The sequence below is a fragment of the Pygocentrus nattereri genome, chromosome 16 (assembly GCF_015220715.1).
Source record: "Pygocentrus nattereri isolate fPygNat1 chromosome 16, fPygNat1.pri, whole genome shotgun sequence".
NCBI lineage: Eukaryota > Metazoa > Chordata > Actinopteri > Characiformes > Serrasalmidae > Pygocentrus > Pygocentrus nattereri.
Window position 1 is genome coordinate 10,183,948 of NC_051226.1, and position 20,163 is coordinate 10,204,110.

Below are 20,163 nucleotides of genomic sequence, written 5' to 3' on the forward strand. Positions count from 1 at the left end.
AATGTGTTTGGGATTACTTGGCTCGTGAGATGCAGAAAACACAAGCGACTTCTAAGACTACTTTGGAAGGGTAGCAAAATATCCCTGCAGGTTTCTTTGCTGAAAAGAATGGAAGCTGTAATACAGGCAAAAGATGCACTAATAAAATATTAGCTTATGACACATCTGTGTAATTTTCTGTTAAATATGTTTGCTGCTTTTTCCCAGAATGCTAAAAAATAAATGTGTTACCGACTGCCAATTTGACCATAAACTGAATCAATTTTGCAGAGTACTGTACAACAATAATCTCATAAGGTTAAAGCAATGTATAGCGCAGAACTGGCATATGTTTAAAAGCTGAATTACCCAGAACTATGAACTATCCACAGCTATGGTCTGGACTTGGCCCCTGATTTCAGACCAAGGTTTCGATTGCTAAATGACTACAATTAACTGGATTATAGTATATGACCGATTCAAGGTCAAATCTAGAAACCCAAGGTCTCATCTATCCAGACACCGACAATATAACACTCAGCTACTGGTCAAATTCAAGTTCATTTATACCACCAGGGGGCACCCTTCCTACAGAGACCACTACAGTGATGACTCATCTTGGCCAGCATGGCAACAGTATCAACTCAATCTACTAGGCCTACCAAGGCCTCTTTCACCATTCCTTGAACGCAGATGTTGCACAATTGACTCTACCAAAAGATCTTTTCAAAAAACGTCCCAGGTATACAGATTATGTCAAAGAGAATGACTATTCTTTACCTCTGAATGGAAAAAAACAAATAATCAAGGATATAATCAAGTAATTAAGTACTAAAGTATGATTAACTAATTTGAAGTAAGGAAAAAAGTGGCATTAGTCTGTGTCAAACTATGGTCTGTACACTCACCTGTGTTCTGGGTATTCAGCAGAGCGTCCTGAGCTTTCAGGTTGAGTGTTTCTAATGGAACTTCTGTGTACTCTTTTCCTCCAGCAGGGACTGGGGCTTGGCCTGGGCTTTGAGTCTCTGACCGACTCTGGACATCCATACCTGAAGGGATCATCACAGAAAGAATTCAACACTACAGTTATTCACCACTGTTCTAACAGGTAAAGTACTGCACAACATATTTAAGATCTGTCAAATGTTGAAATAGTTTCAGTATAATGATTAGTGTATAAACTGTCTCTAATTAGGCAAAGTTGGCTCTATGATCTCTACTGGTATCTTCACATAAACTGCAGATATTCTACCAGAAATACCCTCAGACTTTGACTTCAACTTCTTCTTGCGTTTCCTGGTTGGCCGAAGCCAAGCGCTGTCTCCCTTGGTCTTCTTTTTCAACTTCTTCTTTAAGCTGGACTCCGAACTCTGTAGATAAGAAGATGAAACCACTTTTCAACACATTCCACATAAACAAAGACTTGGTCTATCTCACCTCAAAGAGGCTTAGTCCTCAACTAAAATCCATTTGAACGAAAAAAAAAAAAAAAAAAAAAAAAAATCAGATATGAATTACTTTACAGTTCATGGATATGTCAATCTAAGTTTAGAAGACTGCATCATAATGTTTCAGATCAGACCTGGTAAGTTCTAAAGAAAGAATAATTTTGCAATCACTTTTATGTGCTGCTCCTTGATCAAGGAGCTCAAGGGTGTAACTGGTGCTAATCACATTCTGTGAAAGTTTTGTCACACTAGAATAAGAATTAATAGCTCCCAACTAGTTTCATCATTTCTGTGAGCTGTATCTATGATGATATGATTAGAGTGTAATGCAGTACCATGCAGAAGTCAGAGCCTAACCCTAATTTATTCATTTGCAGTCATTTTACAGCATCATTAAAAAGTTAACACAGATAATTACACAGAAGCTCCAACATCTAAATATTTTTTTTTCAGTATTTAGAGTGTCCACTCTTTGCCTTTATTAAAGTCTCCAATCCTTTTAGGAAACTTGCTTTCATTTATTCAAAGAAATCTGCAGGGACATTTTTCCACACTTCCAAACTTTAGACTTAGAAGTTGCTTGCATCTTCTCCTTCTCATGAACCAACTAATTCCAAATGTTAAATGATGTTAAGGTCTGGACTCCTTTCAGACCCATAGCTACACATCCTTTCAGACCCATAGTTGATCTGTCTTCTCACAGGTTGACAGAAACAGCAGTCGATTGGAAGCAAGAGTGGAGACTGATTCTCATGTTTCTTAAAAATTAAAGCTTTAAGTTCTGTTTATCTGATGGTGACTGTTTTGGTGGTCTACCAGGCCATGCACGGTTTCTATTCCCATTTTCTATGAAGCATTTTAAATTTTATTAAGTACTTTTTAATACTTTGCCCGTCCTTATGTGAGCAGATTATCTATATAATAATTCTTAATTGCTGTTTTGACTGCAAATTAAATAAACAAAGGTTGGTCTCCAACTTCATAGCAGTACTGTATATAATTCATTACATCTTTAAAAAGATAAATAGATAAAGTGCACTTGAATCTGGAGATATGTAATGCAATGCAATGTTCTCTTTTCTTTTTTATCATTATGGCAAGATAAGACAGAAGCCTCTGCAAGAAGGCTTTCAGATGTAAGGATGTTTAATGATCTCACCAAGTCTGATTCATTTCCCTCTTCTCCACCTTCCTCTTCTGCAGACTCTTCAGACTCTTGCTCCTCTCCAAGCTGCATCATACATAAGCAACTGACAGCTTGAAATATACTTTTTAAAATGTTTGGCATATATTGTCTATACGTTTTATTTTATGCATGTTTAACATAAGGAAGATTATTGGGCAACTGTTTCCAGTTCCCACCAACTGTCAGAATCCCCTCTATCTACCAAACAATCTGGGAGTGTGTAAAGGCAAACACGTGCCTTGAGGAAATAGTATGAACGCACTTGGAGGAGTGCAATTTCATGTGAACAGACCTGATTGTTCTAAAAAAAATAAATAAATCAGCAGAACCACCTGAAAGGTTATCTAGGCAACGCACACTGGTTCTTCTATGTGACTGCAGCAAAGAACCAATTAAGAGTATAAACTATTTTTTACCCCACCTAAACACTACATTTCAGCAGGGTGGCAAGCAAATTAAATCTCAAAACCTGTGGGACTGAAGGCATTCTGCTGCCCTCCTTAGGTGCTGTGACCCTCTCTTCCACAGCCAGCTCTTCTTCATCCTCAGAATCCTCCTCTGACTCCTCTTCCTCAGAATCGTTCTCGACCCGCTCCCCGTTCACCTGTGTGGTGTCTTTTGGCTGCTGTAGAGCAACATAAGGCACAAAGATCAATGTCTTAGTCTTACAGCCATCAGCCTTCGAGGCAACGATTGACAAAACAATGCAGAAGAAAGGAAAAACCCTGACAGAGGTAAAGACTTCACACAATCTCTGTACTGTTTCCAATGACATTTGGCAAAAATGACACTTACATACACAGTACTGCGCACACTTCATAAAGCGCACTTTATTTATTTCCAGTCAAAAGAATGAAGTACAAGGTATTATTTTCTCCAACAGATAAAAGCAGAAAACATATTGATATTTAACAGAATATTACACAGAAGCCCCTTTGTAGTTGAAGGGGCTTCTATGTAATATTCCGTTAAATATAACCCCCATTTCCAAAAAAGTTGCGACGCTATGCAAAAGATAAATAACAAAATGCAATGATGAGCAAATCATTTAAACCATTTATTCAACCGAAAACAGTACAAATGTTGAAACTGAGAAATTCTACTGGTTTTTGATAAATATTTGCCCAATTTAAATTTGATGTTAACAACACTTTGTTGGGCTTGGGCAACAAAAGGCTGGTGAAGTTGTGTACTGCTTAAAAATACACCTGGTGGTTAAATGTCAACAGGTCAGTAACATAAGCATCCCAGAGAGGCTGAGTCTTTCAGAAGTAAAGATGAGGAGGGGTTCAACACAGAAAGACTGCACAACCAAATACTACAACAACTCAGAAGAATAACATTTCACAATATTAAATAGCAAAGAACATGGTGATTTTATCATCTACGGTACATAATAACATTAAAAGATTCAGAGAATCATGGCAAATCTTTATATTCAAGGAACATGGCCAAAAAACTATATTGGCTAGCTGTGATCTTTGGGCTCTTAGGTGGCTCTGCATTCAAAACCGACATGATTCTGTAGTGGAAATCACTGCATGGGTTGAGGAAGAATTCTGAAAATCACTCTGTGAACATAGTTTGTCGCTGTTAAAACTCTACCATGCAAAGAAGAAACCATATACAGACAGGAGCCAGAAACACTGCCACCTTCTCTGGGCTCAAGCTCATTAAATATGAACTGAGGTAAAGCAGAAAATGTCCTGTCGTCCAACGACTCAAAAAATTACTTTTGGAAATCATGGACACTGTGTCCTCCAGACTTAAAATCACCTGGCTTATCATCAGTGCACAGTCCAAAAGCCAGCATCCATGAGGATATGAGGGTGCATTAGTACAAAAGGCATGGGTGACTGGTACATTTGTGAAGGCACCATTAATGCTGAACAAAATATACAGGTTTTGGCAACGTATGCTGCTTTCTAGATGACGTCTTTTTCTGGGAAGGCCTTGCTTATTTCAGCCAAGAAAAGTCAAACCACATGCAACCTCTGCATGTATTACAACAGCATGGCTCTATAGTAAAAGAGTCCAGGTGCAAAACAGACCTGGCTGCAGTCCAGATTGATCACTCATTGAAAGTATTTGGCACATCATGAAATGAAAAATATGGCAAAGGAGACCCTGAAATGTTGAGCAGCTCAAATCCCATTTCATGCAAGAGCAGGAAAACATTTCACTTTCAAAACTACAGCAACTGGTCTGCTCAGTAAACAAGTGCTTACAGAGTGTTGTTAAAAGAAAATCAAAATGGGCAAATATTAAAAAAAAAAAAAACTCAGTTTACATGGTTTGTATATCATTGCATTCTATTTTTAATTACATTCTGAACAGTGTTCCAACTTTTTTGAAAATGAGGTTGTAAATATTAAATCAATATGTTTTTAGCATGTCCATCCTTTGCAGTCATCACAAGCTTCTACTCTTTTTGGGACACCTGTATTCAATTTTTAAAAGATCTACAGGAATATTTCTCCACACTCCCAAATTTCAGTCTTAGCATTTGGTTGGATTTTCACTTTTCAAGATCCAAGTAACCCATCAAGTAGACTCATTCAATCATGTTGAAGTCTGGACTTCTGAGAACACCAGCATCTTTTTTGTCTCTTTTTTCAGTAACAGCTTCCTGAAAGCTACACGTCCTTTCAGACACATAAATGTTGATTAGTCTTGTCACAGTGGAAAGATGCACAAAATCATCCATGGCTACCAGGTCTTACACAGTTATTAGGAGTCCTAATTTCTTAATATTTTTGAATAATTATTACTGCAGTTTTGGATCTCCTGATTTTAACATATATTTCTTTGACATTCACTTTTTCTTTATGCAAGTGGATTATTATATCTAATCTCCTCAGAAATATCTGCTGACAAATGAAAAACTTGTACTTAATGGCCATACTGACCAGACATTAAATAAAAATTCATCTCTGACTTTGGCACAATATGGTATACTTTTAAAAAATAGACAAACAAACAAAATCTTTAAGGTTGGATCTGCCCATAGACTTGGTTTAGCACTAACCTGAGGACTGGGTGGAGATTTGGAGATATTCTTGAACATCTCCAGTACTGTGCGCTGCTTCAGGACTTTGGTTTTCTTCTTGGGAATGAGGCTATACGTTCCCATCTTTCGCTTCTTCTTCCTCAACACGGACGCTACTGAGTAAACAAAGGTCTGCAGTGAAATATCAATGCAACATCAAATGCAAACATAGCAATATAAAAGAGAAGTGGTTCAGAGTTCCTTCATTGCCCTTTTAAACATCATGGAATGCACTGAAATTCAAGAACATCTGGCCTAAGCGCCAGTCTGTGTGAGGTTAGGTTGACTTTTCATGTTTTTTTTTCTCTGCAAAATTAGTCCAAAATGCTTGGCCTGTTAATACTACACCAACAAAGCCAGAAAGCACGACATACTGAAGAGGGACAAGCAGGGTTAGAGTGTAACCTGTGTGTGGCTTGGCTGGTGTGGCGATCGCTGCCGGTGTGGCATCAGTTTGGCTCTGAGGTAGCTGTTTTTGAGCGGGAGGAGTCTGCAGAGGCAGCCCAGTTTCGGCTCCACTCGCGCTCTTATCTTTCACCACGCTTGGCTCTTTTGTTTCCCTGTTTAAAAGCTAAAGGAAAAAATAAATACAGTTTAAATATTATTGAGTCTATCTATTTCACAGTACAAATGTGATAATTCTTAAATGGGACCACCCATTGAGTCTGCAAAAAAAGAAAAATAATTTCCCCATAACCATTCATCCTTATCAGAACACGCTTTGCTTTTATTTTTAAGCCCATTCAACTGGATGTCTCACTCAGTTTTATGAATTGCGCCATGTGCGTCCACATTTTTTCACAACAGTGGAACTACTAATTACCTTTAACGGATGATTTGAAGCCGGCCTGGACATGGTTTTTCGCGCTCTATGTATCGTTACAGGTGGAGGGGTGTTTGATGTGGTGCCATTTTTAGTCTCTTTCTCCGAGCGCCCTTCTGCCAGGCTGGGCCCTTTGCTCATGTCAGTCCTTAGAGGAGCTTGGCCCTGGTGTTGTGATTTAACCAAAGGAGGGAGTGTTTTAGAGGCATGCCCTATGGCTGAAGTCCCCACAGGGGACCAGCTAGTCCTGTGTTGGGTAGCCGGTGTGTCCTCCTGATGCTTATTGAGAATGTATCCATTACTGCCCACTGTGGAGCCATGAGGAGGATCAGTCTCTGATAGTCCATTCTCCATAGCTTGCGATTGGGTGGGCGACTCTTGGACAGAAAGGCCCTGCTGAGCTTTCCCCGTTTCTGTGCTCTCATAGGTCCCATTTAGCTCTGCGTCTGTTTTGACAGGTTCCATTTTCCTATTCAGACAATCTTCATCCCCACCTACAATGTGGCACAAAAAAAAGATGCACATACATGCAAAAATGAATAAATTGAGAAATAAGTGATGCACTAGATTGGCATCATAAGAAACTTTTATTTTTTAGCCACGACTATTATAAACGTCTAACAGTTTTTATAAACAGAATGTTAGAAACACCATTTCAAAATGCACAATCCAAAAATAATTTGTGTATGATAGTCTCAATAATAAATTTACATTAATCTACAGTACTATCAAAAGTCAGTGACCACCATTTATTTATTTAATTACTGGTGAAATGGCCATTATGTACAAAGTCATTCATGTCTCAGTAGAAAACATATTTAACAGGGGAAAAAAAACAAAAAAAAAAAAAAAAAACACATAAGCCACAATAACCAGTGGTTGGTTGCATTTTCCGGTTCTCATAATCCAAGTATAATCCATACTCCCAAGCCAACTCCCACAATCCAACTCCCAAACACATTCATTGATGTTGAGGTCTGGACTATGGGATGGTCAGTCCATTGTTCTGAGGACTACAGCAGCGTCTTTGTCTGGTATGCACATTTTTTTAAAAAAATTGGTAATTTTTTTTTCCTCCTCAGTAAAGCTCATTTACAGCTACACATCCTTTTAGACCCATAATGCTGAGTTGTCTATTCACAACGGAAGGATGGCCAGAAACACCTACAGATTTCTTCAGATCTGAAGCAAAAACAGAGCTTGATTTCCTACTCTCTCTCAAAAGTGAAAGCTTTAAGCGCCGTTCATCTGATGTTGACGGTTTTGGTGGTCTACCGAGTCTTATAGGGTTAGGAGTACTTTCTGAGCCACTCATCCTTCTGGGTGAGGGGGAGTGAGGGGGGTTGTGGAGCCTATCCCAGCGGTCACTGGGCAGGAGGCAGGACGTTGGGTCCCATTTTCTCTATATTTTTTATTTTAATTTCCTTTTGACATTCTCCTTCATTGCACAAGGGGATTATCATATATCTAATGTCTTAGGTCTCTTAGACATTTCTCTCAGAAATATCACCTGATGTGAATAATAATTTAATTAATTTCTTAACAGTAGTTTTCACTAGAAATTAAACGAATAAAAGGATATCTTTACTCAGAGTTCAGACATCAGAATAGGTACTTGGATCTGTGCATCCCTACAGAGAGTTGTGAGCATGAAAGTCATGAAAACAAGTTACAGTAATAAACACAATAAAATGAGCAATTTACCTTCTGTATCTTTGTGGGAGTCCTTCATGCCATCAGCTTTCATGGATTCTCTCTTCCCCACAGTCCCCCCAGCCAAACCAGCAGGCTGAAACACAGGCATCATTAGATTACAAATGAAGCAAGAAGGCACATAATCTAGCCCAAAGAGAGATCATGGGAAAAAAAAAAAAAAAAAAAAAAAAAAATCAACAGAACAGTTTTGGAAGGTTTCAGCTCTACAAATCAGAAGTCCTGTTCGGTCTCAAGGGCCAGATAACCGAAACATTAATTTTGCAATTTCAAAGAAAGAGGTCATAAGAAGCCCTTTTTCTTGAGAAACAGTGTGAACCACAGCCACACTGCCCACAGGCTTCTTATATACATTTCAATTGCCTCACTTTAGGAGATCGACAAAGGGGAAAAACATTGAGTCATTATCTCATCTCTTGGGAATGCGTCTCAACACCTCAACAACAAAGGCTCTGACTGGCTGGCAGAGCCTTCATCAGAACAGTGCATCTCTCCATAGCTAGGCAAAGAAGAAATCTACATGATGGATGCGGATGCTTTTTTTAGCGCCTAACCTAATTTATCCAGCATGTCTCAATTTCATATCACGTTTATCCTACACAACAATAAATAGGTTTAATGGGAAGATCACTTGTGCCTCTGTTGTTCACGGAGCTCTACCCAAGAATGAAAAAAGGAAACCAGACACAAGGTGTTAAAATGACGAACAGAACGAGAACTGCACAAATAGGCGCACCATTAATCGCTCTCGTCACCGTTCCTCCCTCTTGAATCTGTCCTTCCTTCACTCACTCTCTTTTGTTTGGTTGCATCTGGCTGTTGTGTTGTATGAGTCTACTTGGCTACTGGCCCAGTTACAGTAGACAGCCCAAGCTGCTCAGCCAGTCCTGCAGTAAGGAAGTGCTCCATCTCCACGGCTGATCTGGACCCTGCCCATATTTTCCAAACCCTGAGTGAGGTTTCAAAGCTCCTTATTGAACAAACAACAAACAGCAACTTCTCAGCCAAACCCATGTTTGACTAGCAGTGTCTTCACTCTATTACAAACCAATCAGGAGACCTTGGTAGATAATTATGACTTCTTCTAGTCTTAGTCATAGTGCTAAGGTACTACATTTGTATCTCTCAACAAGCCAAAACACAGACAAATGGACACGGACAATGTCCTGTTGGTAACCAGTGGCACTGAACTAGTTCCCAGTCTCTCCTGCTCTAGGCAGGCTGTACAACTCTGAACAGAAGACCTCCACTTTAACTAGTTGGGTACTGAATGAATCATCTGGCACAGGCAGTCCACTCAACGCACAGCATGGCAAGTTCCCTTTGTGCGGACTGTCAAAATGACATCTTTGTACCAAAGAACTCTCTCTGAAGTCATCCATCCATCCATCCAGAACGACTTAGCAAAGAGGGAATTTGAGGACACTGCAACAGAAGCAAATGGGTTAAAACATACTCATTAGGGGATTTCCCATTCTACCAATTTCCACATTCACAATTAGCAAATATTTAAAAGGAAAGCACAAGTTAACTACCAGGTAAGTGATCAGATGAACTGATTTCTTCTGAGGAGGACAGAGACAGATGAGCCAACTGCAGTCAACTGGTGTTGTGCATCTGCTCGTAGGAAGTACACAAGACTCTCACTCACTTGGCAGCCTTCAACATCTACTGTAGAGATTTTCAGCAGCCAGGCTCAAAGGAAGGAGGTCAGAAGGTGCAGTAATTACAGCAAAATCCAGGCTCTTCCCTGCTGCCCCTCCCCCACTCCAGCCCAGCTCCCCAGCTCTCATCTGATTGGCAGCCACACCAGCTGCCTTCCGCAGGACAGTCAGAAAATGTCTGCCGTTCGTTGGAGCTGCTTTCAACAAAGGTCGGTCCCTCTTTCTGTTTCCCTCTCTCACCACCAGGGGAGCCACTTCATAATAAGAGTCCCCCATTACCTAACCAACCTAGACAGGTTCTGATCCACCAAGACCAAAATGACAATCAGAGACCCTTTCAAAACTCAGGCTGTGCCACTGGTGACTCCAATGAGGTCCTCGGTCATTCAACACAAAGGGGTTTCCATTGTGGCCTCCCCTCCGGGTCACAGTTATCAACAATCTGAAAGCACCATTTCTTTCCAGAAAGAGTCGAACAGCCTAATCTTCTTTAGCCCACAATCACCCATCTCTGTTTCTCTTTATTTTTCAAGAGCGGAGCACTTTCACTGCAACTGTTATTACACACTCTTTCAGACAAAATAGTTAGAGGAGCTGAAAGAAATACCAAGACCTGAAAATAACACTGGTGTACAACGACATGTACTACACCCAGCAGAAAAAACCCGCTTCAATGACATGAAACAGAAGTGAAAAGATTTCAGAGAAGATTGATGGATGTCCAAAAAAGGGTACTAAGTGTTTCCTGTCTTGTCAGAGATATTAAATTAGGCTATTTCGTAAAATATTAACATCTACAGCAAAGAAACATCACATTTAGCAGAGGAACAAGTTACAGGTGAGAGGGAACACTGATGTCAATACAGAGTGACTCACTACTTCACTCTTCTAAAGCCCTGACATACGGCACATACACTAATATATGCAATCAGACAACTAAACAAACAGCAGCCGTGGGGGTGGCATCAACAAGCACTGAGCAGACCAGAGCAGAAGCTGACAAAGGCTGTCGTTCATACCTTCAAAGCACTGATAACTGAACAGGCTACTCTGTCTGGGAAACCAATTCAGACACACAGAGCTCAAGATGAGTGGAACTTGAGCAGAACCCGAAGGCTGATTTGAGATCACTGTCTTCCAGCAAGTGGCAGCACCTCCATGCTGTAGTAGGGCTATGTGGGCTAACACAGAGGTTTGCTCTCTCCTGACCAACAGCCAATGCCACTGCAACCTTATCCATTGGCATTTCCAGCATGAGAGGCTGAAGCGTTTTCAAACCTGCATTTAACTGCACATATTGACATTCTTGTCTTTGAAGGAACATCATCCAAATCCATGTTACATAAATGTAGGTCTGAAGGGAAAAGCCTGAACACACTGCAACACATTTTGGCTTAACTCATGTTTTGTCCCCACACTGTACACATGAAACAGACAGCTGACAACTATGGACCCTATGGAAACCATTTATGGCCACATGAAACCGAATGAAACCGATTTCACTATGGGCTAAACAGCAGCCTGCCCTGTATAGTATCTATACATAAAGTTGCATTGGTATGAGGAAAGAAAAAGCTCTGCTCTGTTAAATATGAGAAGACCATTAACTGCAAATAGTGCTGTTCTCTTTCCCAAGCCCTCCCCCTAGAGGCGAAAGAGAGAGCAAGCCCAGTGAAGAAAGGGAGGGAGAGGGAAGGGCCTTCTGCTCCCAACCGCCATTTCGTAACCAGATTGTTTACGGACACAACTGGACAGACAGTGAATTTTTCTGTGTGGTAGGGGTGTTCTGGTAGGATCCATGTGGGTGGGGGATGGAAAGCTAACGTCTATCAATTCTGATAAACTCATCCAAACATTGCCCCAGTGTGAGACTTCAGTAAAGGAAAACAAAGGGATTTAGAAAATTAGCTAGAAAAACTAGCCTAATTAACACTGCCATTCAAATTAGGTTAGAAATTACACCAAATATTGAACTAATTAACATGTCTGTTTAATATTAGAGTGCTGCCTTACCCAATGGGGAACTGTGAATTTACCAAGCTGTTGCTCCAGAAATAAGGGTCTTATCAAAGCATAAGTTGAAACAGCTTACTGGAGAAACACAGGCCATTACCACATTACCAATTTATGCTCCAGTGCTCAAGGAAAAGTTGAGATTTTTCCTTTTTGAACCTTATATGACATACCAGCTATTTCTTATATATATATACACATACATATACACACACACACACACACACATATATACACACACACACAATATTTGACCTACTGATCCATTTTGAGTACTCCTAAAGTTGACTGTATTATTCTTAGTGAATCAATGATATTGAAGGGTGTCCATAGGCTTTATCAAAATACAGGGAACTTCCTTACAAAAAAAGTGTTGGAAATCTGAATACAAGCTTGGCCATAGATCCCATAACTACCTTAATAGCAATCTGAGAATGAATCAAAAGGATTACACTAAAATAGCAAAGCTATCACACTGACCACATGCTGTGGCATAGTTAGCCACACACAAGACAGAACTTGGCTGTTGAGAAAGTTCACACCAAAATGTTGAAGGCATCTAAAAAGGAATGCAAAATAAGAGAGAGAATGAATGAACACTTACTCTCATCATTTAAAATGATCAGTCCTTCTATCACAATGACAGCCAAAACAGCCAAGACTAATTCGCTGAAATGTATCTTCATTAAAACACTTAAAAATCATCAAGTACATTTTAAAAGACTCACAAAAAAGTGAAACGATTTATAGCAAGACCAAAAGAATGTGATCACAACGAAACTACTGACAAAAAAAAAAAAAAAAACCTTTTCAGGCCACTCAAAGTGAAACTGACCCATTACAGAAATCGCCTACACTGCATATGACCAGACAAAGAATTGCGTGGTAGATTTATTAACATAAAGTGTGCTTTTCATGTATAACACACCATAAATAAACATCAACATCAACCTTGTGCCTAAAAGTCGCATATTAGTTAAGATTTAATCAACAGTTGTTAAAAACACCTTTTAGAAAGAACAGAGAAAAGAAGTCTTCAGTAGAGGCCCAGAATAACCTTCAGTGAGATCCGTGACTCGGGGCACTATAGGTGCTGCATTCTTTCTCTCATTTGCTTGGCTTCTTCAACAATCAAGATAACACAGAGCAGGGTAATCAAGCTACTTACAGAACCCATTTTTGACAAGGCAAAGGCCTGGGCTAGTGATGTAAAAAAAATCTTTATCTTCATTAAAACCAAAAACAGTATGCTGAAATTCTTTCATTTTCAGTACATGACTCTTATCCAACTCTTCTTTTAGGCCTGGCCAGCTCAACAGGCCCAAACCTGCAAAATCCATTGTCTTCCTGCAAACTACATGGCATTTTTACATTTCTCTCCTCTTTACAAACACTCATGTGGCAACCTCAAGCCATAGCATTAACCCAAGAAGTAACAGTAGAAACACTCAAACAAGGAAATCTATTCAAATTATCAGCCAGTGTTTGCCACTGAAACATAGTAGGATAGACAAGTCCTCTTCTTTGCTTCCAACACATGAAGCACCCTTTAAAACAACAAAGTAACAATCTCCCTCTGCAAGTTACCAAGCCTACAGCATTTAGTCCATGTCACTTGACTTCACCTCCGTGCAAGAAGCAAAAGGCCAAAAGACTCTGGCAATGGGTTCTGCTTCAGCCCATAGAGCTTGATTACAGGCTTCAGCCCAGACCACTGCATGACTGAATCTGAAGGCTGGATACCACCTCTTGGTCACAAGAGAACTCCGTTCTCTTAACATGAGAACAGCAGCCAACTCTCAATGGACAAAGTGAATGGAGGGATAAAAGGCAGATGAACACAGCAAGTGAATAAGCTCCAAATGATGAATATTCACAGCCAGTATGGATGGAGGATTGAGGGGCCGTTCCTCTCCTAAAGGTACTCTTCTAGCAGCATCATACCTGCTTTCTCCCGATGGCCTCCATTGAGGGAGAGCGAGAGAGCTTCGAGCAGATTGTTCTTCTTTTTCCTCCTCCTGCATGCAGACGTTCACCCGGCTTGGTCACGTGACCTAGCAGCTCCCTCTGTTGGTCGGCTTTGCTAAAGCTCAAACAGAGCATGCTCAGTCAGTTCAAATTTCAAATGTTTCCTTCTTCTTAAAAGAGGGCACCAATGAAAGCAAGAAGCCATCTCAAAAAAACAGAAAATAAATAAGAAAAGGTACAAGGAGGCCAAAAAGAGCATCAGGCAGAGGGCCGTTTAGCCACAACAGCAAGCAGGACGAAGAGTGTGAGCTATCCTTAATCTCCTCACATCTACATCAGAGGTCTTTATCTGCTCTGAGCCCGAGAAGGGCAGGACTGTCACAAAGAGAGAAGGCCAAGACAAACCAGCCCCAACAAAATGGTACAATGTTTACAATGAAACCTTTGAGGTACAGAAAAGGGGGGGGACAAGTCCAAGCCTTTTGCATCTAGGAATCATTTTGGATCTCTGGCCAGCCATTATTAGCAGATGAAGAACACATACTCTATTTTCTGTAAGGAATCGATTGCTACAAATGTGTTAAACTGAAAGTGTAAATTCTTGCCTAACCGATCAGTCGTTAACCAACAAAAACTCAGGCTATTATTCAAAGTAGGCTTAAGTGGCTTAATGCTCAAGTGAAAGGAAAAAGTACGCTTCTGCTACAAGGCAATCTGGGTAGAAGCTGTTACTTTGCATCAATATTCTCACCGGTTTACGGAAGTACTGTCTTCCAAACTTCCCAAATTAACCGTCTTTCAAAGATTACGACAGGATTAAATAGCCATTACCAATTAAGAAACACCAAGAACTAGAGGCAGGGCAATTTCTCACAATACACTGCCATTTTACAGGGGCAACATGCATGCCTTCTCCACAGATTCCAGTATTTCCTCATATTTTCAGAGCTCAGAGCAAAGACGCCTGGGCTACAGAACACAATGTCACAATGCATCATTCTGCTCAAGCCTGTACAGCTGACATGAGGCTCTGCTAGATGACTAAGCTAACCAATGGAGCATGCTCAGCAGAGTTCCTGTTAGCCATTTTGAATCCTCTTCCGACTCATGAAAGGTCCTCATGAGGTCTGGCTTTCCTCAATTAGAACATCTAACTAAAATCATGTTTCTCCAAACAGAACAGCAGAAGCGGTTTCTTCCATTTTGGCTGCAAGCTCTTTGTGCTAGACTGGTTTTACAGGGAGACAAGGAGAGAGGAAGAGAGTCAGACAGTGAGAGAGGGAAAGAGCAGTGAAGAGCGCACATAAAGAAGGGAAAGAGAGCAGGCATTACGATCAGTATGCTCAAGCCATGTGCTCTTCTGCACAGCCACAACAGGCCAGAGTCATTTCCCTTACAGGAACCACAGTGAAATGTCCACGGGATGCGTTAAACACATAATTTCAGAAAATGAAACCAGATCTCTCCTTGCAAACAAAGGAGGCAAAAGAGCTTCCAGTGAAGTGAAGAGTGATCCAAGATCCCTACTGAGTATAAAAAATGAAGGAAGCAGACTGAGCTTTAGCAAGAACAGAATGTTTTTCGGTCCTGATTAAAGCAGGGTGCGATCTGTCAGCACCAAGTTAATAATCTAGCGTGATATTAAGAGAGTAGCATACTGTAATCTTTCAGGATAGTCTTTATCCAGCCATTTATCACCACTGTGTAAACAACCAACAAGCTATGTTTAGAGACACCCCCCCCCCAATCAACACAAGGCATTGTCTCAGCTTTGAGACATTACTTGAAAATCTCAAACCACTTATTTTGGTAAGTTGTGCAATATGAGGAATAACCCTGTCTTTTGGTTCACACAAAGATTTAAATGCCTGGCAAAAAAGAAACAACGTTCAAGGAAAAGCCACCTTTTTCTTCTCACTACCTACAGAAAACATGCAGCTATTGCCGGTAAAATCTCAGGAGCCATTTGCTCATCATAGTGCCTCTGTACCCAACAGAAAGTCCTCTATGAAAACCCCTGGTCCCCAGCCTGACAGGGCCTAGGAAGCAACAAGACCAGCTTTCATGAAGAGCCAGCACAGAGCCTCTGTCCAACAACTGCCAGGAAGGCCTTCTCATCAGCTTCTGCACCAAGAGTGGACAAGCAACTGAAGTCAGCCGATGGATCAATCAAATCACCTGTAATTAAAGAGATCCAGAATGACAGAAAATGAAAAATGTTAACCTTTTCAATATGAAACGCACACCTAGGATAGACCTTGGCCTGTTTTCAGAAATCAAGTAAACAGTCTCTGAAACACCAGACATATTTATGACAATGCCTTTCCCAAAAGAAAGGCAGAAAAATGGAGAAGCAAATAATCCTGCCTTGTTTGAGGCTGAGCCCTCCAGCAACATGGCAGTACCTGACTTAAGCTGTGGGTCTCCATTGATGGGGGAGGAGGAAGAGGGCGAGAGTAAAGCTCCACTGACTAACGTCTAGCTTTCCACACAAGCACCGTCCCTGCTCAGGGTCACATGATCAACTCTGTAGAAAGCATTGACATGGCGCTCACTGGGCATGCTCAGTTGGAGCTCTGCTGTTCTTCACGAAGAAAGAAGAGCAGGAAAAAAACAACACTGCAGCCATTTCATGGAATGGTGTGTGGATATAAGGAACAACAGTTTCCTTGCAGATTTTCGTCTAGGATTTTGTTCATGGGGAAAAAAATGAAATACAAATCATTTGTTGAGTTTTTTCCATGACTAAAATGAAAGCAATCCCAGCACAATAATACTAGCTTCTGAACTGTGTTTATGACTGGGGTAGTAGAAAAATGATCAGTGCTGGCTTATAACCACTTTTCTAGGCAATCTTACAAAATCAAAGCAGTCTTTCTCAAAAATAATCAGGCGTTTTCAAAACAAGCTCTACACTAAACTAAAAGGCTATGTGGACGGGGACATATAATGAAGCAAGTGAGTTTTTAATATTCTCTGTATGCCAGTTCCCCTTCAATAACTGCTGTTGCAGTGATGGAAAAAGGCTTTCTAAAAGGGGAAGTAGTCTTAAAACATTTCTCAGTATTCAAATGTGCTGTTTATCCCTCCCAAGACGCTCAGTCCAGTGGAAATCGGTAAAAGAGAATTCAGTAAAGAGGAATTTCACTTTCTGGAAAAACATTCACAAATTCCTGTTAACTGTTATCACTAAATCTCCCATCTCATTACGGTCCAAGTCTGTCCAAACCAGTCTACGAAAGCACAAAGGAACTGGCCTAGTTTTTGTCTCTTCAATTGCAAAGACATTCAAATGATGCAGCAGTAATTTTCATTACGTTGACCGCATATTTGACAATAAGGCGGTAGAATTTTTTGTAACCGCTGTCAAGTATGGGATAAGACGTAGACAATATATTAGTCACTGATCATCATAACATAAAAATAGCAATCAGTTCAACATTGGAATTTGTCAATATTTACATTCAATTTCTTGGCACCCGATTTGTGCTTGTGCGCACACTAACACACATGTAGACACTAGTTGCTGCAGATAAGGCATAACCGTTTCTGCCACAGTGACATTGATCTAAGTAAAGATAGCAGGATCGTTTGCCTATGTATTGGTATCAGACAATCAGTCAACCAAAACATGCAATTGGCCAATATTTCTCCTAGCCGATTCTAAGAGCTAATCAGTTAGGTAAAACATATGAGCCATATTTTGACTGACTAGAATGTAACTGCTACACCTTTTAAGGTGGATTGAGAAATTAAATAAATAACAAAATAAATTGTATGTCAGCTTTTTTTTTGTCCTGTTAGCTGCACTGGTTACATAGGCTCTAGGTATTTCAATGGTTATGCTAGCTTGAGGTGTCAGAATCCAACTGCTGCACGATTTAAGGTGTAACGGGAAAATTCAAACAAGAAGCTGGTGAAAAAGTAGCTGACTTCAGCTACATTAAGAGTTAAAAGGCATGAAAAGGGATGAGAAGGTTGCTCTATTTCTGCTTGACAGATTGGTAGCATTAACCTGGTTTTGCTGTTTCGCAGAACCGACAGGTCAGTGTTATTTTGTCCTTTTTGATAATTAAGCAAAAGAACATGACAGGGATCGAGTCATTGCGAAATAACATTACGGCTGTGATTTGGTCTCAGGCACAAGCCGAAAGGTGTTAGCACTGCCTTCCACCAAATTACAGTTCCTTAACAAGCAGCTTGTTGCTACGTCACAGTAGCGAGCTCCGCTCATTCACTGCACAGCTGTCAGTTCGTTCTCCAGTTTCTTACATTCAACTGAGAAACGTTCAGTACCACTGAGCAGCTTTGTTTTTTACTGTGGCAAATTCACGGCTCAGTCTCTGATTTGGTCAGACTCTGAACATCAGACTACACATTTGGCGAATGGTATTCAGTTCATGTCTGGCTAATTCCAGGTTGTTTAGGTTTTCTTCTGTCACAGCTACCAAATAAAAAAACTGCTCAGTGGTGATGACAGTTTCAGAATTTAGTGTAGTCTCATCTTCAAAGTCTGACCAAATCGGTTGTCGGTCAAACATGATCTTCTATTTGTGGCAAAGTAATACGTAAAAATGCTGAAGTAGCTTGAGCGTCTCCTAATAAAGTTGTTGCTTAGCTACAGCGTCTTAGCAAAGTGACGGCGTTTGTGAAAAACCTGTGATGTTATGGCAAAATATCAGCACGGTTAGAACCAATCAGCTTGTATGGCCAGAACTGTTGTATAATGTTTTGATGGCTAATCCCAGCTGGTTAGTTTTGCTGTAGCAGTTCACCAACGCACAACCTAGCTAACATTAGCTACATTACTTGCTGTGTTATCATTCGCTCTATTGTTACATGATGGTATTTATCCATGTGATGTTTGCAAAGGGTTTTATGGCCATAAAGATCTGAAAGGAGGGGTGCATTTGTTTTGCCGTGGAGTTCAAATATCAACAATCGTTCTCCAGAATCGCTTACTGTGCCTTTAAATATGGAATTCAGCCCCGCCCTAGGCCGATCACGCTGAAAGGCGATCAGTGGCCAAACACTGAACGGTTCATCTCCAGTTCTGAGACTCTTTCTTCACAATTATGAATTTTTTTCTCATATTTTTAATTGTTATGATAGAATAGCTAGCTAACAAACTGTCACACTGATTTGTGCTAAGTGAACAGCTAGATAACTTCTCTGTCCCCAACTAAGCGCACAAGAAGGCACACACCACCATCTAATGTAAAAGTAATTGCTCAGAGTTCAAATCTTTGCTACTATTAAGAAATTGTGGAACGGCATCATGCTTTTATCAGAAATACCGTAAATGTGTATAACTGCTATAAAAAGTAATAAATTATTTTTGAAATTATTTTTCCCAGACTTCTGGAAGTTGCTAAACTATCATGATAAAAAGCTGTTGTGATTCCCAATAGGTTACAAAATCAACATATTAAAAGCAAAAGTTGACACCCCTCCTTAAATCACATTTTGTCAATTTTCTAAAAGAGAATAACATTCTCTACAGAGAACACACTTCTGCATGTTTTAATGCACAATTACTGTTTATTTGTTGAATTTAACAAAAACAAAAATAAAATGTGGCCAATGACAAAGTTTTATTTTTTTCCCAATATTTTAAAGTCAGCAAATAAATCTGCAGAAAAATACCATGTAAAAGTGCGTTTCCTGTAGACGATGTCTTAACTTATTCTCACCTAGAAAATAAACAAAACATGCAACCTGCTCGGGGTTGTTCGAACCTTCACATCCAAAGACTTGAAAGAAATAACAAATGAAAATGATGCAACAAATTTGTCTTTTCTAATACAATCATTTATTAATAGGGGAGCAAAATATATTATAGCCAATGTATTACTCATGGATCACTTGGAAATTTTAATTGTTATTTTCACTGGTCTAACATTGCAATTGCTAATCATTTTTGTAATTGCGAACACACTAATGCATGTACAGTCACTGGTAGGCATTTCCACTTAAGGTTTACAAATGTGCTCCGTGTTTGCATGACTATGTATGTTTTTTGGGGCCATTTACTTCATAGAAACACAGTCTGTGATTGCAAATATACTGTATGTGCATCCAACTGGTGTGGGTTCATGCCCGTTTCTTCCTTTTCAATGATGCACACAACAGCTACTTAAAGGGACAGTAGCTCTTGTGGACAATAAGTCTGATATACATGACAGAGATAGTGAATATGTGAGTGAACACGTTTACAAGCCACATTATTCACATATAAAAGTGAACCACCCACATTGTATTGCTGGTCATTCATCACCTTCAAGACACAACTGGATAGAAATGAGTGGGACACGCATAAG

The 20,163-nt window shown here is 40.0% G+C and overlaps 1 protein-coding gene across 7 annotated transcripts in view; it reads right to left on the reverse strand.

The window, feature by feature from the left end:
- Window positions 1–20,163, reverse strand: part of ehmt1b (euchromatic histone-lysine N-methyltransferase 1b) — a 44,966-nt gene that overhangs the window by 18,950 nt on the left and 5,853 nt on the right. Inside the window, exons 1-10 of one of the 7 annotated variants that reach the window (XM_037545868.1) lie at window positions 9,734–12,067; window positions 9,554–9,623; window positions 8,190–8,274; window positions 6,486–6,979; window positions 6,068–6,233; window positions 5,642–5,778; window positions 3,083–3,238; window positions 2,587–2,658; window positions 1,232–1,349; window positions 888–1,028 (exon numbers count right to left, since the gene is read on the reverse strand). In XM_037545868.1, coding sequence (XP_037401765.1) covers window positions 888–1,028; window positions 1,232–1,349; window positions 2,587–2,658; window positions 3,083–3,238; window positions 5,642–5,778; window positions 6,068–6,233; window positions 6,486–6,979; window positions 8,190–8,274; window positions 9,554–9,580 — 1,396 coding nt within the window. In that variant the 5' untranslated portion in view covers window positions 9,581–9,623; window positions 9,734–12,067. Of the gene's footprint in view, window positions 1–887; window positions 1,029–1,231; window positions 1,350–2,586; window positions 2,659–3,082; window positions 3,239–5,641; window positions 5,779–6,067; window positions 6,234–6,485; window positions 6,980–8,189; window positions 8,275–9,504; window positions 9,624–9,733; window positions 12,068–13,819; window positions 14,981–16,248; window positions 16,345–20,163 lie in introns of those variants that run through there. The other 6 variants (XM_037545865.1, XM_037545869.1, XM_017714750.2 and 3 more) reach the window with 6 other exon arrangements.